This window comes from Perissodus microlepis, chromosome 4, assembly GCF_051167445.1.
Source record: "Perissodus microlepis isolate ML-2025 ecotype Zambia chromosome 4, ASM5116744v1, whole genome shotgun sequence".
In the NCBI taxonomy this organism is placed as follows: Eukaryota; Metazoa; Chordata; class Actinopteri; order Cichliformes; family Cichlidae; genus Perissodus; species Perissodus microlepis.
This window is the reverse complement of record NC_140464.1, coordinates 766,117-782,122: the sequence shown is the minus strand read 5'-3', so window position 1 is coordinate 782,122 and position 16,006 is coordinate 766,117. Positions and strand designations below refer to the sequence as shown.

Here is a 16,006-nt window from a genome sequence, read left to right as displayed (position 1 = left end):
TTTCTGAGTTAACTTCAATAATTACTTCCTCCAAACTATCAACGTGTCTTTTAGACCCCATTCCTACAAAACTGCTCAAAGAAGTCCTGCCATTGATTAATTCTTCGATCTTAAATATGATCAACCTATCTCTAATAATCAGCTATGTACCACAGGCCTTCAAGCTGGCTGTAGTTAAACCTTTACTCACAAAGCATCTCTAGACCCAGCAGTCTTAGCTAATTATAGGCCAATCTCCAACCTTCCTTTCATATCAAACATCCTTGAAAGAGTAGTTGTCAAACAGCTAACAGATCATCTGCAGAGGAATGGTTTATTTGAAGAGTTTCAGTCAGGTTTCAGAGCTCATCACAGCACAGAAACAGCTTTAGTGAAGGTTACAAATGATCTTCTTATGGCCTCTGACAGTGGACTCATCTCTGTGCTTGTCCTGCTAGACCTCAGTGCAGCGTTCGATACTGTCGACCATAATATCCTATTAGAGCGATTAGAACATGCTGTAGGTGTTACAGGTACTGTGCTGCAGTGGTTTGTATCATATCTATCTAATAGACTCCAGTTTGTGCATGTAAATGGAGAGTCCTCTTCACACACTGAGGTTAATTATGGAGTTCCACAGGGTTCAGTGCTAGGACCAATTCTGTTTACATTATACATGCTTCCCTTAGGCAGCATCATTAGAAGACATAGCATACATTTACACTGCTATGCAGATGACACCCAGCTCTATCTGTCCATGAAGCCAGATAACACACACCAATGAGTTAAACTGCAGGAATGTCTTAAAGACATAAAGACCTGGATGGCCGCTAACTTTCTGCTTCTTAATTCAGACCAAACTGAGGTTATTGTACTCGGCCCTGAAAATCTTAGAAATATGGTATCTAAGCAGATTCTTCCTCTGGATGGCATTACCTTGGCCTCCAGTAACACTGTGAGGAACCTTGGAGTCATTTTTGACCAGGACATGTCCTTCAACGCACATATTAAACAAATATGTAAGACTGCTTTCTTCCATTTGTGCAACATCTCTAAAGTTAGAAATATCCTGTCTCAGAGTGACGCTGAAAAACTAGTTCCTGCATTTATTACTTCCAGGCTGGACGACTGTAATTCATTATTATCAGGAAGTCCTAAAAACTCCCTGAAAAGCCTTCAGCTAATCCAAAATGCTGCAGCAAGAGTCCTGACAGGGACTAGAAAGAGAGAGCATATTTCTCCTGTTTTGGCTTCCTGTTAAATCCAGAATTCAAAATCCTGCTCCTCACATACAAGGTCTTCAATAATCAGGCCCCATCTTATCTTAATGACCTTGTAGTACCATATCACCCTATTAGAGCACTTCGCTCTCACACTGCAGGCCTGCAGCCAGTGGCTCAGAACTCGACTGCTGATGTTGTCAAGGCTGGGTGAGCTCCTCTCCCTGGTCCTCCTGAGGGCTCTCACCACGTCCTCAGTCCTGAAGGTGAGTGCAGAGCTGCCAGGTTTGAGCGAGGATCTGGACTCCTTATGGATGATGTTGTCCGTCTCAAACCTGTTGTAGAAAGCACACAAACACTTTGCTTTTTTAGGTACGTGCTTTCTGTCATAATTGGGGTTAATATCTTGCCTGAGGATATTTGGCATGCAGACTTCCTTCTGATGAGTAGGCGACCTGTTCTACCCCAAAAACAGTGAAACTACAGATGCTGTCCAAGGACAATGCTGGATCTCTCACCCACTACATGATGCCCGATCACAGGATCACACTCAGTGAAAGACTGAGATTACAGGACACAGAAAATGTGGAAATGCCTTTGAGCCACTGACCAGTTCTTGATGAACGTGTCGGGTTTCTCTTGCACATGACGCCTTCTGTTTTCTTCACAGTATCTATGGAGTTGTTTGACTGGGGTTGTCATGCCTGCCTGTGGATATCGCTGTACAACTCCTCCATCCTCCTCACGCTTACAGGGCAACAGCTGCAGTTCAGCCTTTCTTTTTTAAAGCGAACGTATTTGTCCGTTAGACTCTGATCAGAGGGAATCACAAACCCACTCCCAATTTTCCGTCCGAGTGGTTCTGTCTGAGCTTATCACTTCCTCTGTCGGCACCAGCAGCGCTCTGACTGCAGAGTCATGGCAGACAGAAGCACGCACATACCTCATGAAGGAAGATGAAATGACTATTATATATATATATATATATATCATATAGTATAGATATATCACCCTCACAGCTTTTAAAGGTGAGGCTAACAGTTACACCAACAATCTACTCCACCCCTACTCTAGTCCACAGATATTAAAAATTAGTTGCACACAGAACTGATTTTAGTTTTGCAATGAATTAAAGATCAGGTCAGACGGTACTGGCGACCGGAACGCTGTTTGTTCCGTTTATTTCTACACTTTGTTTGTTTTACCTGTTCGTATTTATCTCATTATTGGCGCTTCACCGTCTAACCAGCAGGGGTCCCTGGAGGACTCATCATTTCTTATTAAATAACACGAAGCAGGAGCCTCAGCCAATCAGCGTCAGCCTGTCGAGCGCCTGCGCAGCGAAGCAGTTGGTGTTTTGTTGACATGTCTGCCGCTGGTCTTTAATGATTGTTCCTGCGGGTTCTGCTGTCAGAGAGCGTCCTCCTTTCACGACCCCACCTGATGGAAAACCCCAGAGACCTGGTGAGTCCCGGGGCTCCCCCGAGCCGCCCGGAAGCGGGTCTTCCTTCATTTTTAATGCTTGCTTTAGGGACTGCTTACAAGCGACCGCGGACTGAGTGTTAAAGCAAAACTCCATTGAGAAATCGTTAAATTTAAGATACTTTTGTTCATTGACAGAAACACATGTTCAAATGCACGATAAATTTCATCAGTTGGTAACAAGGTCAACTCAGAGTTTAATTCTGTATCTATATAAAGACTGGAGTAGTTATGTAACCGGCCAAAACGTAGATTTATATTCACTTTACCTGTTATGGCCAAAATCTCGTGTCAGATCTCCTTTGAAAGTCCTTCGGTATTAGTTTTGCTGCTTGTTTCCAAAGACAAACATTGGACTGGATGTTGTCTATAAAAAGTTTCATAAACCTGACAACATGTTTTTTAATTCGGCATGCATGTATTCCGGTAAACACGTTTTAATTAAATAAAAAGTAAACGTGTTTATCGTTTTGCTTTTTCCCGCTACATACTCGTACATTCAGAGCGCGGAGCGTCACCGTGGATCAGCAGCGAAAAACGGCTTTTCCAGGAACAGACTCCAGTGCTGCACAAATTTAATGCCGCCGAATTTAATGCTGGCAGCGGCAGAGGGGGCGAGGGGGTGCACAGGTTCAACCCCACTGTCGGGGCTCAGAGTGAGCGGAAGTGAGGGGAATCCTGGAGGTGACCCGGTGTTGTGGCTTCTCTGTCTTTGTGCTGTCAGTCAGCCTCTCTGTGCTGCAGCGCTGCAGGAGCTCCAAACCCACTGCTGCGACGTGATGATGGGTAGAGGTCAGAGGATGGAACAGAGAAGGAACAATATTCATGACCTTCACAGATCTTTGTTGTTACAACCTGAGAACATTTAATAAAATATTTGTGGTTACGATTGTGTTTCTGTGGATTAAATACAGTTTTAATGGGGTCAATGGCTTTTTGGGGGTCTTTGTGACTTTAGACTCTCTTCCGTCCTCAGGTGGAGCGTCAGTCCCGGAAGCGGCGGGACTCGTTCGGAATGCTGGACGGTCTGGACGAGGACCGGAGCAGCTGCAGCACCGAGTCCAGCGGGGGGAGCGGTGCCTCCAGTCCCGAGGACAGCGAGGACGAAGAGTTAGGAGGAGGAGGAGGGGTCACTCAGCTAAACCCCTCCTCTTCACTGACGCTCATCAAGACCAACGGTCAGGTGTACACGTACCCCGACGGGAAGGCCGGCATGGGTCAGTTCACGTCTAGAATCAGGACCTGGTTTTCTGAGTCGGTCGATCTGCGTCCTCAGTTGCTCTCTCTCTGCTCTCCTCAGCGACCTGTGAGATGTGCGGCATGGTCGGCGTCAGAGATGCCTTCTACAGCAAAACCAAACGTTTCTGCAGCGTCTCGTGCTCCAGGAGCTACTCATCCAACTCCAAGAAGGCCAGCATCCTCGCCAGGCTGCAGGTAACGGGGGTGTAGGAACACTTTGCCTTGAACTTTTTTTATGTTAGGTGTGACGGGCTCCGTCTGTCTGTGTTTGTCAGGGAAAGCCTCCTACCAAGAAAGCCAAGGTTCTGCAGAAGCAGCCTCTGATGACCAAGCTCGCCGCCTACGCTCAGCAGCAGGCCAACCAGCAGGGCGGGGTCAAGAAGAGCGGTGAGTTCAGCAGCGCCGACACGTCCACGCTGGGACTGAAATCGACTTTCTCATTGGTTACATGTTAAACACAAACACGGTCAGATTGTAGGTGTGGCTCATCTTCTAGTCCCTCCCCCTTTAAAATAACTTTCTTTTGATTGGCTGCAAAGTATTTGAAGAGCAGGTGGGTGGGGCTTCTGTCTGCTCCATGTGACATCATACTGATCTGTGATGAGAAAAAACTGTTTCAACATGAGGGTTCGGCGTGTCTGACGGGGCACGAGTGCACACGCACCGAGCCCGTGTTTAACACGTACGACAGGAAATAAGAACGGAGCGGTCGGCCTTCTCAAAGAGTAATAAATACGAGCTGATTTTTAAATCGTACATCGGATGAACTCTGCTCTGCATCAGTTCATTCTCAGAGGAGTTGAATCTTTCCTGCCGTTGTGCCACTGAGCACTTCTTGATGAACGTGTCAGGTTTCTCTTTGCACATCACGCCTTCTGTTTTCTTCGCAGTGTCCATGGAGTTGTTCGACTGGGGTCGTTACCTTGGAGACGGAGATGTAATGGGAGCGCCGGTTAGCTGTTTCAAACATGTGGGTACAAGCAGAGTCCTTCTCACCGTTATGATGAAGCTCCCTGTGAACCGTGTTCAGTCGATACTAGCACGACGAAACGAGTTCACTGCGTTAATCGTCAGAAAGAAGCTCCTCCCCCTGACTACAGAGTCACCAGCGTTTGTGAGATTCAAACATGAGGTCAAAGGTCAAACATTGCAGCTTTAACCCTGCGCAGTTTTCACTGATTCACGCTTGGATCACCAGGGCTCTCGTGAAGCGTGTCACGTATGCAGATGATGTTGTGCGTCTTACCTTTGAATCGACAGACAGGAAACCAGCTCAGACGACCTCGCCGCTGCTTACTTCGGAGTTTGTTGTGTGAATTTGTTTGAGCTGTAAAACAGGACGTGTGTCTCGCTCGGGGTCGATCTCAGACCTCGGGAATAAGAAACTGGCGCCGTGTGTGCGGTTGGATGTTTCGTTAATTTTATTTTTGTGTGTTTGTCAGGTCCCGATGGGAAAGTCGTGGGGAGGCATCAGCGAAGGCATCCGGGTCGAGGTGCCGAACACTGACAGCGGGCTGCCCATGAAGGTTTACTGGATCGCTGCCATCATCAAACTGGCTGGTACACACACACACACACACACACACACACACACACATTCTAACATAACATTAAATTGACCTTAATTTAACGTAAATGTTGAGTCTACATTTTGTTCAGATGAGATGAGATTGTTGGGCTCCTGCAGAGTTTGAACCATCTGGGTGATGAAACTAATTTGTGCGTGTGTGTGTGTGCGTGTGTGTGTGTGTGTGTGTGCGTGCGTGCGTGCACGTGCAGGTTTTAAGGCTTTGCTGAGATACGAGGGTTTCGACTGCGACTCTACACGAGACTTCTGGTTAAATCTGTGCGTGCCAGACATCCACCCGGTGGGCTGGTGTGCTGCTGGAGGGAAACCTCTGGTCCCCCCTCAGTGTAAGGGTCACTTCCTGTCTGCAGATTTGTCCTCAGACCTCAGATCAGTTTCACAGTCCTGAGTAATCAGGTTCACAGGAACAAATAGACTTCTTTTTAGGCTGTAAACTTATATATCTGTGTGTGTGTGTGTGTGTGTGTGTTCTCTCAGCCATCCTGCACCGCTTCTCCAACTGGAAAACGTTCCTGATCAAGAGACTCACGGGCTCCAAAACTCTGCCGCCAGACTTCGCCTCCAAGGTGACGTAGAAAACGCACGTAAATAACCTTCGTCCTGAAACTGAGTTTAAACTCAGGTGTCTGTTCAGGTGCAGGAGAGCATGCAGTTCCCCTTCAAGAAACAGATGAGGGTGGAGGTGGTGGATAAGACTCACCTGTGCCGGACTCGAGTGGCTCTGGTGGAACAGGTGAGTCACAGTAAGCTAAGCATCTCTGGGCGGCAGATTAAATGTCACTTTGCCAGAGTCGTTTTTTTATGAGTATTTGTGTATTTTAAATAACTTTTTATGTCAAATTACCTGGAAACACTCAAAGCTGCAGGACCAGAGGCTCAGACAGCGCATTTTAATCGTACATTTGTGTAGTTTCTCAAAACAAATAACATCTAAAGGAATAAATCAGTAGACCAGTGACGGAGCCCTGAGGTGCTCCACCCACCGCCTCTGATACAGCTGTTGATCTATCCATCCGTTCTCTTCTGCTTATCCAGTTTATTAGTATTATTTGCGTGAATGTTATCCTGACGTTTGTGTCGTCGCAGGTGATCGGCGGTCGTCTCCGGCTCGTGTACGAGGAGTGCGACGATGGGACCGACGACTTCTGGTGTCACATGTACAGTCCTCTGATCCACAGCATCGGATGGTCTCGATCCATTGGACACCGCTTCAAACGATCCGGTGGGTCAGGTGATTCGATCCCAGGCCACCAGACTCCATGTAGAAAACAGTGAATTTAAGCCAGCGTGTAACATGAGGATGAAGAACATGTACTGTGTGATTGTTCCCAGATGTGTCGAAGAAATTGGACGGTCAGATGGACGCACCTGGACAGCTGTTTGCCAAAGTGAGCTTCACCCGACGTCGTCTCTGGCTTTGCTACATCCGCTGACACCTGAGTTACCTGATTGTAATCTGGTCCCACCTGTAGAGTTTGGCTCCTCATGGACATAAAATCAATTTATATCAATTTTGCATTTGTGTAGGCTTTAATTTTAACATGTTTCTAATTATAAGTCAGAAGGTCTTTTATTTCATTCAAAATATCTATGAGTCACGCCCACTCAGCATATTTCCTACAATGATAACGGTGTGACACAGTGATGTTTCACTAACAGTCATGGTTATCTAAGTAATAATGATGCTAATGATGTATTCAATTCAGTTTTATTTATTTAGCATCAAATAAGAACAACAGTCGCCTGAAGCTGCTCAATAACACAGAGAGAAGAGGAAAAACCACAATAAGATAACGTCACATGAGCGAGCGCTTTGGCGACAGTGGGAAGGAAAAACTCCCTTTTAAAAGGAAGGAGGAACCAGGCTCGGGGGGTCGTCCGTCTGCGGTGACCTGTTGGGTTGAGGGGAGGGCGACGGGACAAAGACGCTGTGGAAGAGAACCAGAGATGAATGATTGTCCTGCAGCTTGGAGGAACAGGAATGAGATTTATCCTGTTTTTCCTGAAGGTGAAGGAAGTGGATCAGAGCGGCCACTGGTTCGAAGATGGGATGAAGCTGGAGGCCATTGACCCTCTGAATCTGTCTGCAATCTGCGTGGCCACAGTGAGGAAGGTAATAGCGAGCTGAGCGCTCACTCTGAAACCGGCTGCTCCGCCCTCCGGCTCCATCTAACCTGTCGCCTCCTCCTCAGGTCCTGGCAGACGGGTACCTGATGATCGGCATAGACGGCTCGGAGGCGGCCGATGGCTCGGACTGGTTCTGCTATCACTCCACGTCTCCCTCCATCTTCCCCGCTGGCTTCTGTGAGATTAACAACATCGAGCTGACGCCGCCTAGAGGTAGGAGCGCCTTTGAAAGGCAGCGGCACACGGCTGTGGGAGAAACAGCTTTAACCTGCAGCTGTCGTTAACGCTGCCCCAGCCTCATTTCCAGCCTCGTCCCTGCACACAGATCCCTCCAGATTCTCCCTTTTAATGATACGATGTTGTGAAGGGTGGAGTGCCCACTCCGGGTCAGGGACGAGACCCTGACCCGGAGTGGAGGAGTTTAAGTGTCTCGGGGTCTTGTTCACGAGTGATGGGAGCCGGAGATCGACGGGCAGACTGGTGCTGCGGCCGCAGCATAGTGAGGAATAAAGTTCCTCACTGTGAGCATTATTCTGAAGGTATTTGCAGAACCGTGTTTTTTATTTATGTCTCAGGAAACATTTGAAAACGTGTTTTGCTCTTTGGGGAGTTCACCCCATTCTCAAAGCGTCGCAGCTTTCACGGACCTGTGGTCGTATTGTTGAAACTGCCCTGTAGTGTGCACTGTGATCAAACTGATCCTGTCTTTGTGTGTCCAGGTTACTCCAGTCTGCCCTTCAGATGGTTTGAATATCTGAAGGAGAGCAAGTCTGTGGCTGCACCGGTGAACCTGTTCAACAGGGTGAGGCTCAAACGGGCTGGAATCAACAGTGATTCATCAACATGATGACTTAATGCAGTCTGAGCAGCTCTGGAGTGTAGATGTAGAAACATAGAGCCGCTGCACGGCTCAGTCCAGAGCGCATGAAGTGTTTTTTGGCTCAGTGGTTAGAGGCGGAGCTTCATCGCCTACACTCACTTACAGCAGACGATCATCATCGTAGAGGTGACTCTAGTTAAATATATGGAATGTAAATTAACCAAAAATATCATTAAAGAAAGAATTGGAGGTCCAGCAACAGAACATGCACCAGGTTGGTGTCTGATGCGTTTATTGTTATATGAATGAAAACAAAGCCACAAATCTGTGGCCCAAAAACACCGTCTGCAGCAGGTCTGACACTGATATGAGCTTATTGGACGTTTGTGTCCACTCAGGTTCAGGCTGTAAAGCATCATAAATGTAAAGCTTACACAGACTGTCATTTATAACTTTAACTCACAGCAAACAGACGCTTTCATGTTGCTGATGCACAGAATTATAAACAGTTTGAATAAAAAGCAGTTTGGTAATTTAATATTTTCTGCATGAAGACTTTGCATATCTAACATTTATATTTCTGAGTATTTTAGGATTGCAGGTTTGTTTGTGTGGAGGGAACCGAGTGAAACTTTCAGTTTTGCCTTTTTAGTTTTTTTTTTCTTGGCAAATGAACCGAAACGGCGACTAGAAACAAAGAAACGCCCACATGTTAACGCCCGCGTCATGTCCGTGTCCTCCATCAGGACGTCCCCAACCACGGGTTCCGCCCCGGTATGAAGCTGGAGGCCGTCGACCTCATGGAGCCACGGCTCGTCTGCGTCGCCACCGTCACGCGCATCGTCCACCGGTTGCTACGGATACACTTCGACGGCTGGGAAGACGAGTACGACCAGTGGGTGGACTGCGAGTCGCCCGACCTGTACCCGGTGGGCTGGTGTCAGCTGACCGGGTACCAGCTGCAGCCTCCGGCCGTTAACGCAGGTAAGTCCCACCTGATGTGTAGTTTCCGTGGTGACAAGGACGGGTAAACTGTGGTGTGTTTTTTTTGTTTCAGGCTCCAGAGACCTGCAGTCAGCAGCATCCAAACAGAGGAAGAAGTCTCAGCAGTACAAAGGACAAAAGAAAAGTGAGGCGGCGTCTCTTTAAATCGCTGCGTAACAAACGTGCCGCGGCGCAGCCTTCAGGACGCTGCGTGTTAAACTGCTGCTTAGTAATAAACGATGCTCCGCCTCCCTGTAGCGTTCTTACATTAGAGGCGTTCTTCAGTCACACCCACAGAGACCAACATTTACATGGTTACATTCTTCTAACGATGTCAGTAAGAGGAAAAACACTGAGCAGCTGCAGCCACAGACCCAAACTATCATAGACCAACAAAAACAAAACTTGTGCTGATGTGACTTAAATAGAGACAAAAAAGAAAAAGATGAAAACAGACCAAAAACCAGTTTTCATTTCAGTCACGACAGAAAGAGGAGAAGCGATGAAAGGGCCGAACAGGAGGAGCTGCATGAGCACGTGATTGTTGTACTGTCTCTTTAACAAAACCTGTTTGGTCTCCCAGAGAGGAAGCTGCCCATCGCTAAGCGACCCGTCAGCCTCTCCGGCACCATGGTAACAGGTGTCCCCAGGAGCCTATCGGGAGACGAGAACGAGACTCCGCCCGATTACCCGTCACCCCCTCCTCCGGCCTCCGCGGCCCAGCCGCCCTCTGCCGACCTGGAGAGCAGCCCCCGCACTGAGGGGGGGGCAGGTATGCACTCGTGCAGCCTTCTTTCATTTCTGTGGTTTTTACAAATCCGGGCGTCATAAAAACTGAAGCGATTCAAACACAGATGAACAGCACGGTGTGTGTGACGCATTCGCCGCGTCGTCAAACATCCCAAACTAAACCCGAAGCCTCAGCCAGCGGCAGCAACGAGCCGTGTGTCACTGCAGTCGGCCACGTGGGTGCGGAGCACGCTCGTCTTTACAACGTCGCTTCGGTTCATTGAGGTTTGCATGCACGTGTTGAGGAAGATGTTGTTTTGGTGCATCCTCGCAGTCTGACGTCCACTTTAAGTAAGTAAAGTAAAAAGTAAAGTGTGCGTGTTAGTCCCCATAGGGAAATAGTTCCTCTGCATTTAACCCATTCACCCAGTGAAGCAGTGGGCAGCCACCAATGCAGCGCCCGGGGAGCAGCGTGTAGGGACGGTACCTTGCTCAGGGGTACCTCAGGGTAGCCGTTCAGTGGAGTCGAACCCCCGACCTTCTGATCATGGGGCCGCCGCTCTACCTACTGAGCTATCCCTGCCACTTTAGGCAAAAAGCTGTTTTCTCTCGTTCGCCGTGTCGCCTCCGTGATGCTCTTTAATGTGGTGATGGCCTCAGTGCTGCATCGTCTGTGTTTCTGCAGGAGTCAGAGAGGAGAATGCCAGAGGGCCCGAGTTATCTTCTCACAGGACTGAAGCAGAAACACACAGATCCTCCGCAGACTTCCTCAGCAGCCGGGACCAGCAGTAGGCCTCCTCCATCCTGCTTCCCTTCTCTTCCCCTCCCACAAATATGTGAAATCGTCTACTGGTGACCTCCAACGTTGGACCGCTCCTCCTAACCTTTCATTTAAAGAACTCTGTTCTTTAACTGTGTTTGGTGTACTGCCATCTGAAAATTGAACCCTGCTAGAGAAGAAGACGCCGCAGGACAGTTAAAACAACAAACAGCTTTTATATGACAATTTTTCCAACGCCGAGATCTCCACTGTTTGTAGTTGTTCGTGTTCTAACGTTAAAACTGTTGATGTAGTCATAAAAACACTGTTTCAGTGTGAGCGGCTGGATTAACGAGGATGCCACGTGAAGAAGGAAAAAAGATCACTTCTTGAAGCTCCGCCCACAGGTTTGCAGCATTTATTTTTATGGTAAAACGGAGCACAGGTCACAATAGACGCTGAAGCAGATCAGACAATCCACCGAGCTGCCGGAAGGATCAAAATCAGCCAAACGTGACGTTTTCTCAAAGCTTTCTTTGTTTTGATGATTTTAAAATGTGTTTGAGTTTCATCGAGACGGCTAAACGTCCAATCACAGCCACAGCTTCACAGGATCGTTGGGGTTTATTTCAGCCTGTGCGTCCTCGTTTCCCTGAATCCACACGACCCAGGTAAAGACTGCAGAGTTAGCACAAGCCAGCGTCGCGTTAATGGAAGATGTAGCGGTCTGCGGTAACGCTCGGTCCTGGATTCATTACTGCTCTCTTTATTTCCATCACCATGTTTTTATGGTGTTACATTAGCTTTGCATGATTCAGAGTTCATAATAACTCTTCTTTATCTTATGCACCATCTCAGTTCCTCCTCTCTCTGATACAAGCTGTTTTAGCCCCACCCCCTTTTGACACGACGTTCTTGTGATTGGCTGCCCCTCTCTGTGACATCACACAGATCCAAACGTAGAAAAACACTGACTGTTTACAGCCTTGGCCAAAGGCGCTGTTGTACACACTGATGTCTTCATCAGAAGTACTTTCTTTATCACATCAGCAGCTAAAAAACTACAAAAGTACATCGTCGTTACGCAGTATGGATACCTCAGAAAAGTATAAACAAAATTAAGATTTTTAGGTTAAGAAAATATATTTAAAATTGTAAAATGAGTATATTTGATTTATTTTAAAATCTATATGTAATAGAAGACGATCATAGTACTTGAATTGATCAAATCGAGTGTGGAGGGACGCTCTGTGTTTTTTACTCTGCAGGCAGTAAAGTGTACGTTGACAAGGAGATAAGCTGAAAGCATATTTGTGGAGCTGCACAAACACACAGATGTTAAAGAGCTGAAGCTACAAACGTGTGTAACGTCTGCTCAAACACAGGAACTAAACTTTACGTATTTTCTAAACTTTGGAAACAAATTTCTGGCAAAAACAATAATGGGAAAAACTCATATTAATGTAATCCTGACTTGTATGCGAGTATGCTACATTACTAGTTACTTTGTTTTACCTTTCAGTGTTAAACTTTTGCTCTTTAATGTTACACTCTTATGATTTCCCACAGAAAGTTTTATATTTTTTAATAATTTATTTTTTTTAATGCGTCACCAAATTTACCGTCTCATAATTTTGACTTTATATGTCGACGTGTTCGATTTCTCTGTTCCTGCTTTTTGTCTGTTTTAACCCTGATCACACAAACTTGATTCTTGTCAGTTTTAATTTTTCTTGTAAGTAAATTTTTGTCAAATTGAGCTTCAGTACCAGCGAAGAACCGACTGATGATTTTTAATCAGCTTCTTTAAGAGAGGCATGAATAGTTTTGCATTTTGAAGTTTCTCACTTTCAAAGATTTTGATTTAAAAATAATTTGTAAAATATTTTCTCAGTTTAGTTGTCATGACATGCTTCAGCTCCTCAGTGTATGGATTTCATAATATTATGATATATTAAAAGTATAACTCTCCCGGCGTTACCCCAGTAAGACAAAACCAGTTACTCATTATTAGCTCATAACATAAACTCAGACTTTAGTTTCTTAATTTTGCCTTAATATGTAATAATTTCACTTCATAGACACAGTTTTAACGTACTGCATTTAAAAAAAACTAAAAATGAAACCGTTTACTTTGATACATTTTTTTAAAAAGTGTCTACATTTATATTTGTGTTGTTTTGTGTGAGCTGTTTGATGTGTGTTGCAGTCGTCTCACAGATCCATCGTTGAGACTCGAGTCTTACGCTGAGCTGTGAGCGTCTGCGCACTGAACCTGTTTCTAACCTGGCACTGCTGTCCGTGTGCTCGTGTTCGTTTATATGTGTGACTCTAGTATTGCAGTTCTACGTGTATGATGGTGCTGTCTGTAGGTGACACCTTTGATAATGTTTTTATGGATTGATTTTGACAAACTGAGTCTGGTGAACAAGTTGTGTTTGTACTAGGTTTTGTATTCAGAGGTGAAAGTGAAGTGGGTCGCCGGTCTTCCACGCCAGTTTGTGATATTGTCATGTGTGATTATCCCAGTGGGAGGAGACATTGTGGTTTATTATTGTGGAAACTGGGATTTGAAGCCGTTTCTTAGACTGAGAATTGGGACCTAAAGATGATTTGAGCGTTTGGAGGCTGATGCTGACAGTGGTTGCTTTTTAAAGATGTTTGTTATCTCAGGAAGATCAGGTGGAATCTGAACTGGGTACAGAATCCGAAGGCTGGACTGGGTGTGTGGCTATTATAGGAATTAATTTGGTCTTTCTGTGGGTATAAATTAGTGCTCAACTCAAACCTGATTGGCTGCAAAAATTCAGAAATGAATCAATAGAGTCTGCGTGAAATAAGCACCAAAACTGAAGGTCAGGTGCAGGGCTACAGAATTTTGTTTCAGGGTATGAGCCGACGGGTCAAACGTTTCAACCAGTGTCAAAGCGGCTTCAGGACTGCAATAGACTGACTTGAGTATTTTACCGTCTGTCTTAAGACAATGGGTGAAAATTTAGGAGGAGGTGGCGATTTATAGAAGCGTGTCTGCTCTGGAGTTGGGTGTAAAATCTTTCACCCAGTCTAAGATCGGTTCAGATAATAATCTGGTGTCAGGTGATTGACGGGGTCTCGGTCATACCGGCCTAGAGACCAGTCAGTAACCCCTTTGACCTTCAGTCGCTAGAGAAAGATGTGTCCCGCCTGGATGGTTGGATGAGTGCTTAAGGTTGACACTGTGTGGCTGCTTTGGTCACTAACCACAGTCGCCCGTGGATGGATACGAGTGGAAGTCCTCCAAACCAAGAGGGAAACGGAGCAGCTGCACGATTGGATTGGCTGTGAAGTCTGAGACTCGAACCCACACCTGAACACGTGGATGTCTGTGGCTGCACAATTTTGACTTGAATTTTAAGTCACACAAATTGGGAGACCAATATTTGTTTTTCACATGTAAGACAGGCAGCAGGACTTGATCTGCGCACAACCCTGGAAAATAATCGTCCTTGTGCTGTGAGATTGCATTTTATGAATTTGTGTTCCAAGTATATATAAATTTGAGCAGATTTCTAAAAGAGAGGATTAGATTACAACTCGGGGGGGCATCATTTATTTAAGATTTAAAGTTCTGCAGTTAAAACTGTGCAATCTGAACCAAAATATCAGTTCATAGTCCAAAACTGAATTTAATCAAAGTTGTTTGTAGTTAACGAGTTTATGCTTTGAGATGACGTGTTTACGAAGGTGGGACCAGGGCGTGTTTGGCATTCTGACTCCGTGTGCTAACAGGCCGGCGTAATTAGACAGCATATCATCTGATCCAGGGTTGGGATTATTAGCATTTCTGAAAAAAAGAAAAAACTGAAAATGTAATTCCCAAGAATATTCTTAGTCCCATTTTCCTGAGATTACAGGCTCGTAATCAGCAACCACAGCAGTGCTCAGGTTTAGTGCCTGCACTTATCTACGTTTGTTTCCCTGAAGTACAAACTAATGTGAAATTATAGAGATCAGCCTCGTTTTTCTTGTTACAGATTTATTTAAATGTGAACTAAAAAAGAAGGTTTGTCCCAAACTTCTGTCCATGTTGTCCACATGTTCGTGCCGTGAACATGACTTTTACTGAGCTCTTATTAAAACATACAAATGTTTAAAAGTATATCTAGATGGATATAAATATCTAAATATATATATATATATATATATATGTACTTTAACTGTCTTTGAGAACAGAAGTGTAGTTACAACCTGATGTTATATTTCATGAAGCTTTTTTCTAAAACATTGTGCAATTTTTGACAGCATGATTGTGAAGAAATGATGACATGTAGGTGTAAAAGAAATGACTGACTTTACATTTTTATGCAATAAAATGTTATGGAAAAACTAAAATATTCAGTGTTTATAACGTGTGTGTGTGTGTGTGCGCGTGTGTGTGTGTGCGCGTGTGTGCGTGCGCGCGTGCGTGTGTGTGCGCGCGTGTGTGTGTGTTGGTAAAATACTTTTTGTGAAAAATAAAATCTCAAATTATTAAATATCAGTCAGGTTACTAAATGAACTTGAAGTGCTGGGACTGCGATCATATAACGTAGGAATTTAATTGGATTCTAAGATCAGATTCACTGAAGTCATGAGTTTGATGTTTGAAAGGTTTCGGTAAACACGGATCCAAAAATATCAAAGTGCTAACGTCCAGTTCGAGACAGATTATGGGTCAAAACCAGACTGGGACAGACGTTTGTTAACATGCACTGTTCAAAATAACGTCCAAATTTGGATCAGACACAAAATTCCAAGACTGAATTGTGAAAGGTACAAAATTTGAGCTCTGCTAGCGTCAGAGGTTTGTATGACATTAGAACAAACATCCATCTAGCTGTCCCTCCATTATCCTTCACGTACCTGGTTACGGTGAGGTGGCAGCAGGTTACGATGATAATCCAGATCTTTTACCCAGCAGCATTTTCCAGTTTCTCCTGGAGGATCCTGAGGCTCTCCCCAAACCACATGAGATGTATTCTCTCCAATAGGTACTGGGTCTTCTCCTGCTTGTCCTTCTAGATGGGTTGAGAAACCTCCAAAGAGAGGCAGACAGGAAC

General features: G+C 45.4%; 1 protein-coding gene across 3 annotated transcripts; it reads left to right on the top strand.

Annotated features, from left to right (window-relative positions):
- Positions 1 to 2,524: 2,524 nt before the first annotated feature.
- LOC146387900 (MBT domain-containing protein 1-like) lies at positions 2,525 to 15,299 on the top strand. 3 transcript variants are annotated; one of them, XM_084924934.1, is made up of 18 exons: positions 2,525 to 2,663; positions 3,658 to 3,898; positions 3,982 to 4,115; positions 4,196 to 4,307; positions 4,811 to 4,890; positions 5,363 to 5,480; positions 5,700 to 5,834; positions 5,986 to 6,074; positions 6,149 to 6,241; positions 6,595 to 6,730; positions 6,841 to 6,896; positions 7,517 to 7,621; positions 7,701 to 7,848; positions 8,355 to 8,437; positions 9,202 to 9,439; positions 9,513 to 9,584; positions 10,023 to 10,211; positions 10,854 to 15,299. In XM_084924934.1, the coding sequence occupies exons 1-18, from the start codon at positions 2,643 to 2,645 to the stop codon at positions 10,958 to 10,960; spliced, it is 2,157 nt and encodes a 718-aa protein (XP_084781060.1). In that variant the 5' UTR covers positions 2,525 to 2,642; the 3' UTR covers positions 10,961 to 15,299. The 3 variants fall into 3 exon arrangements, with proteins under 3 accessions (XP_084781060.1, XP_084781059.1, XP_084781061.1); XM_084924933.1 differs by having other exon boundaries at positions 6,143 to 6,241; XM_084924935.1 differs by lacking the exon at positions 10,023 to 10,211 and having other exon boundaries at positions 6,143 to 6,241.
- Positions 15,300 to 16,006: the final 707 nt, after the last annotated feature.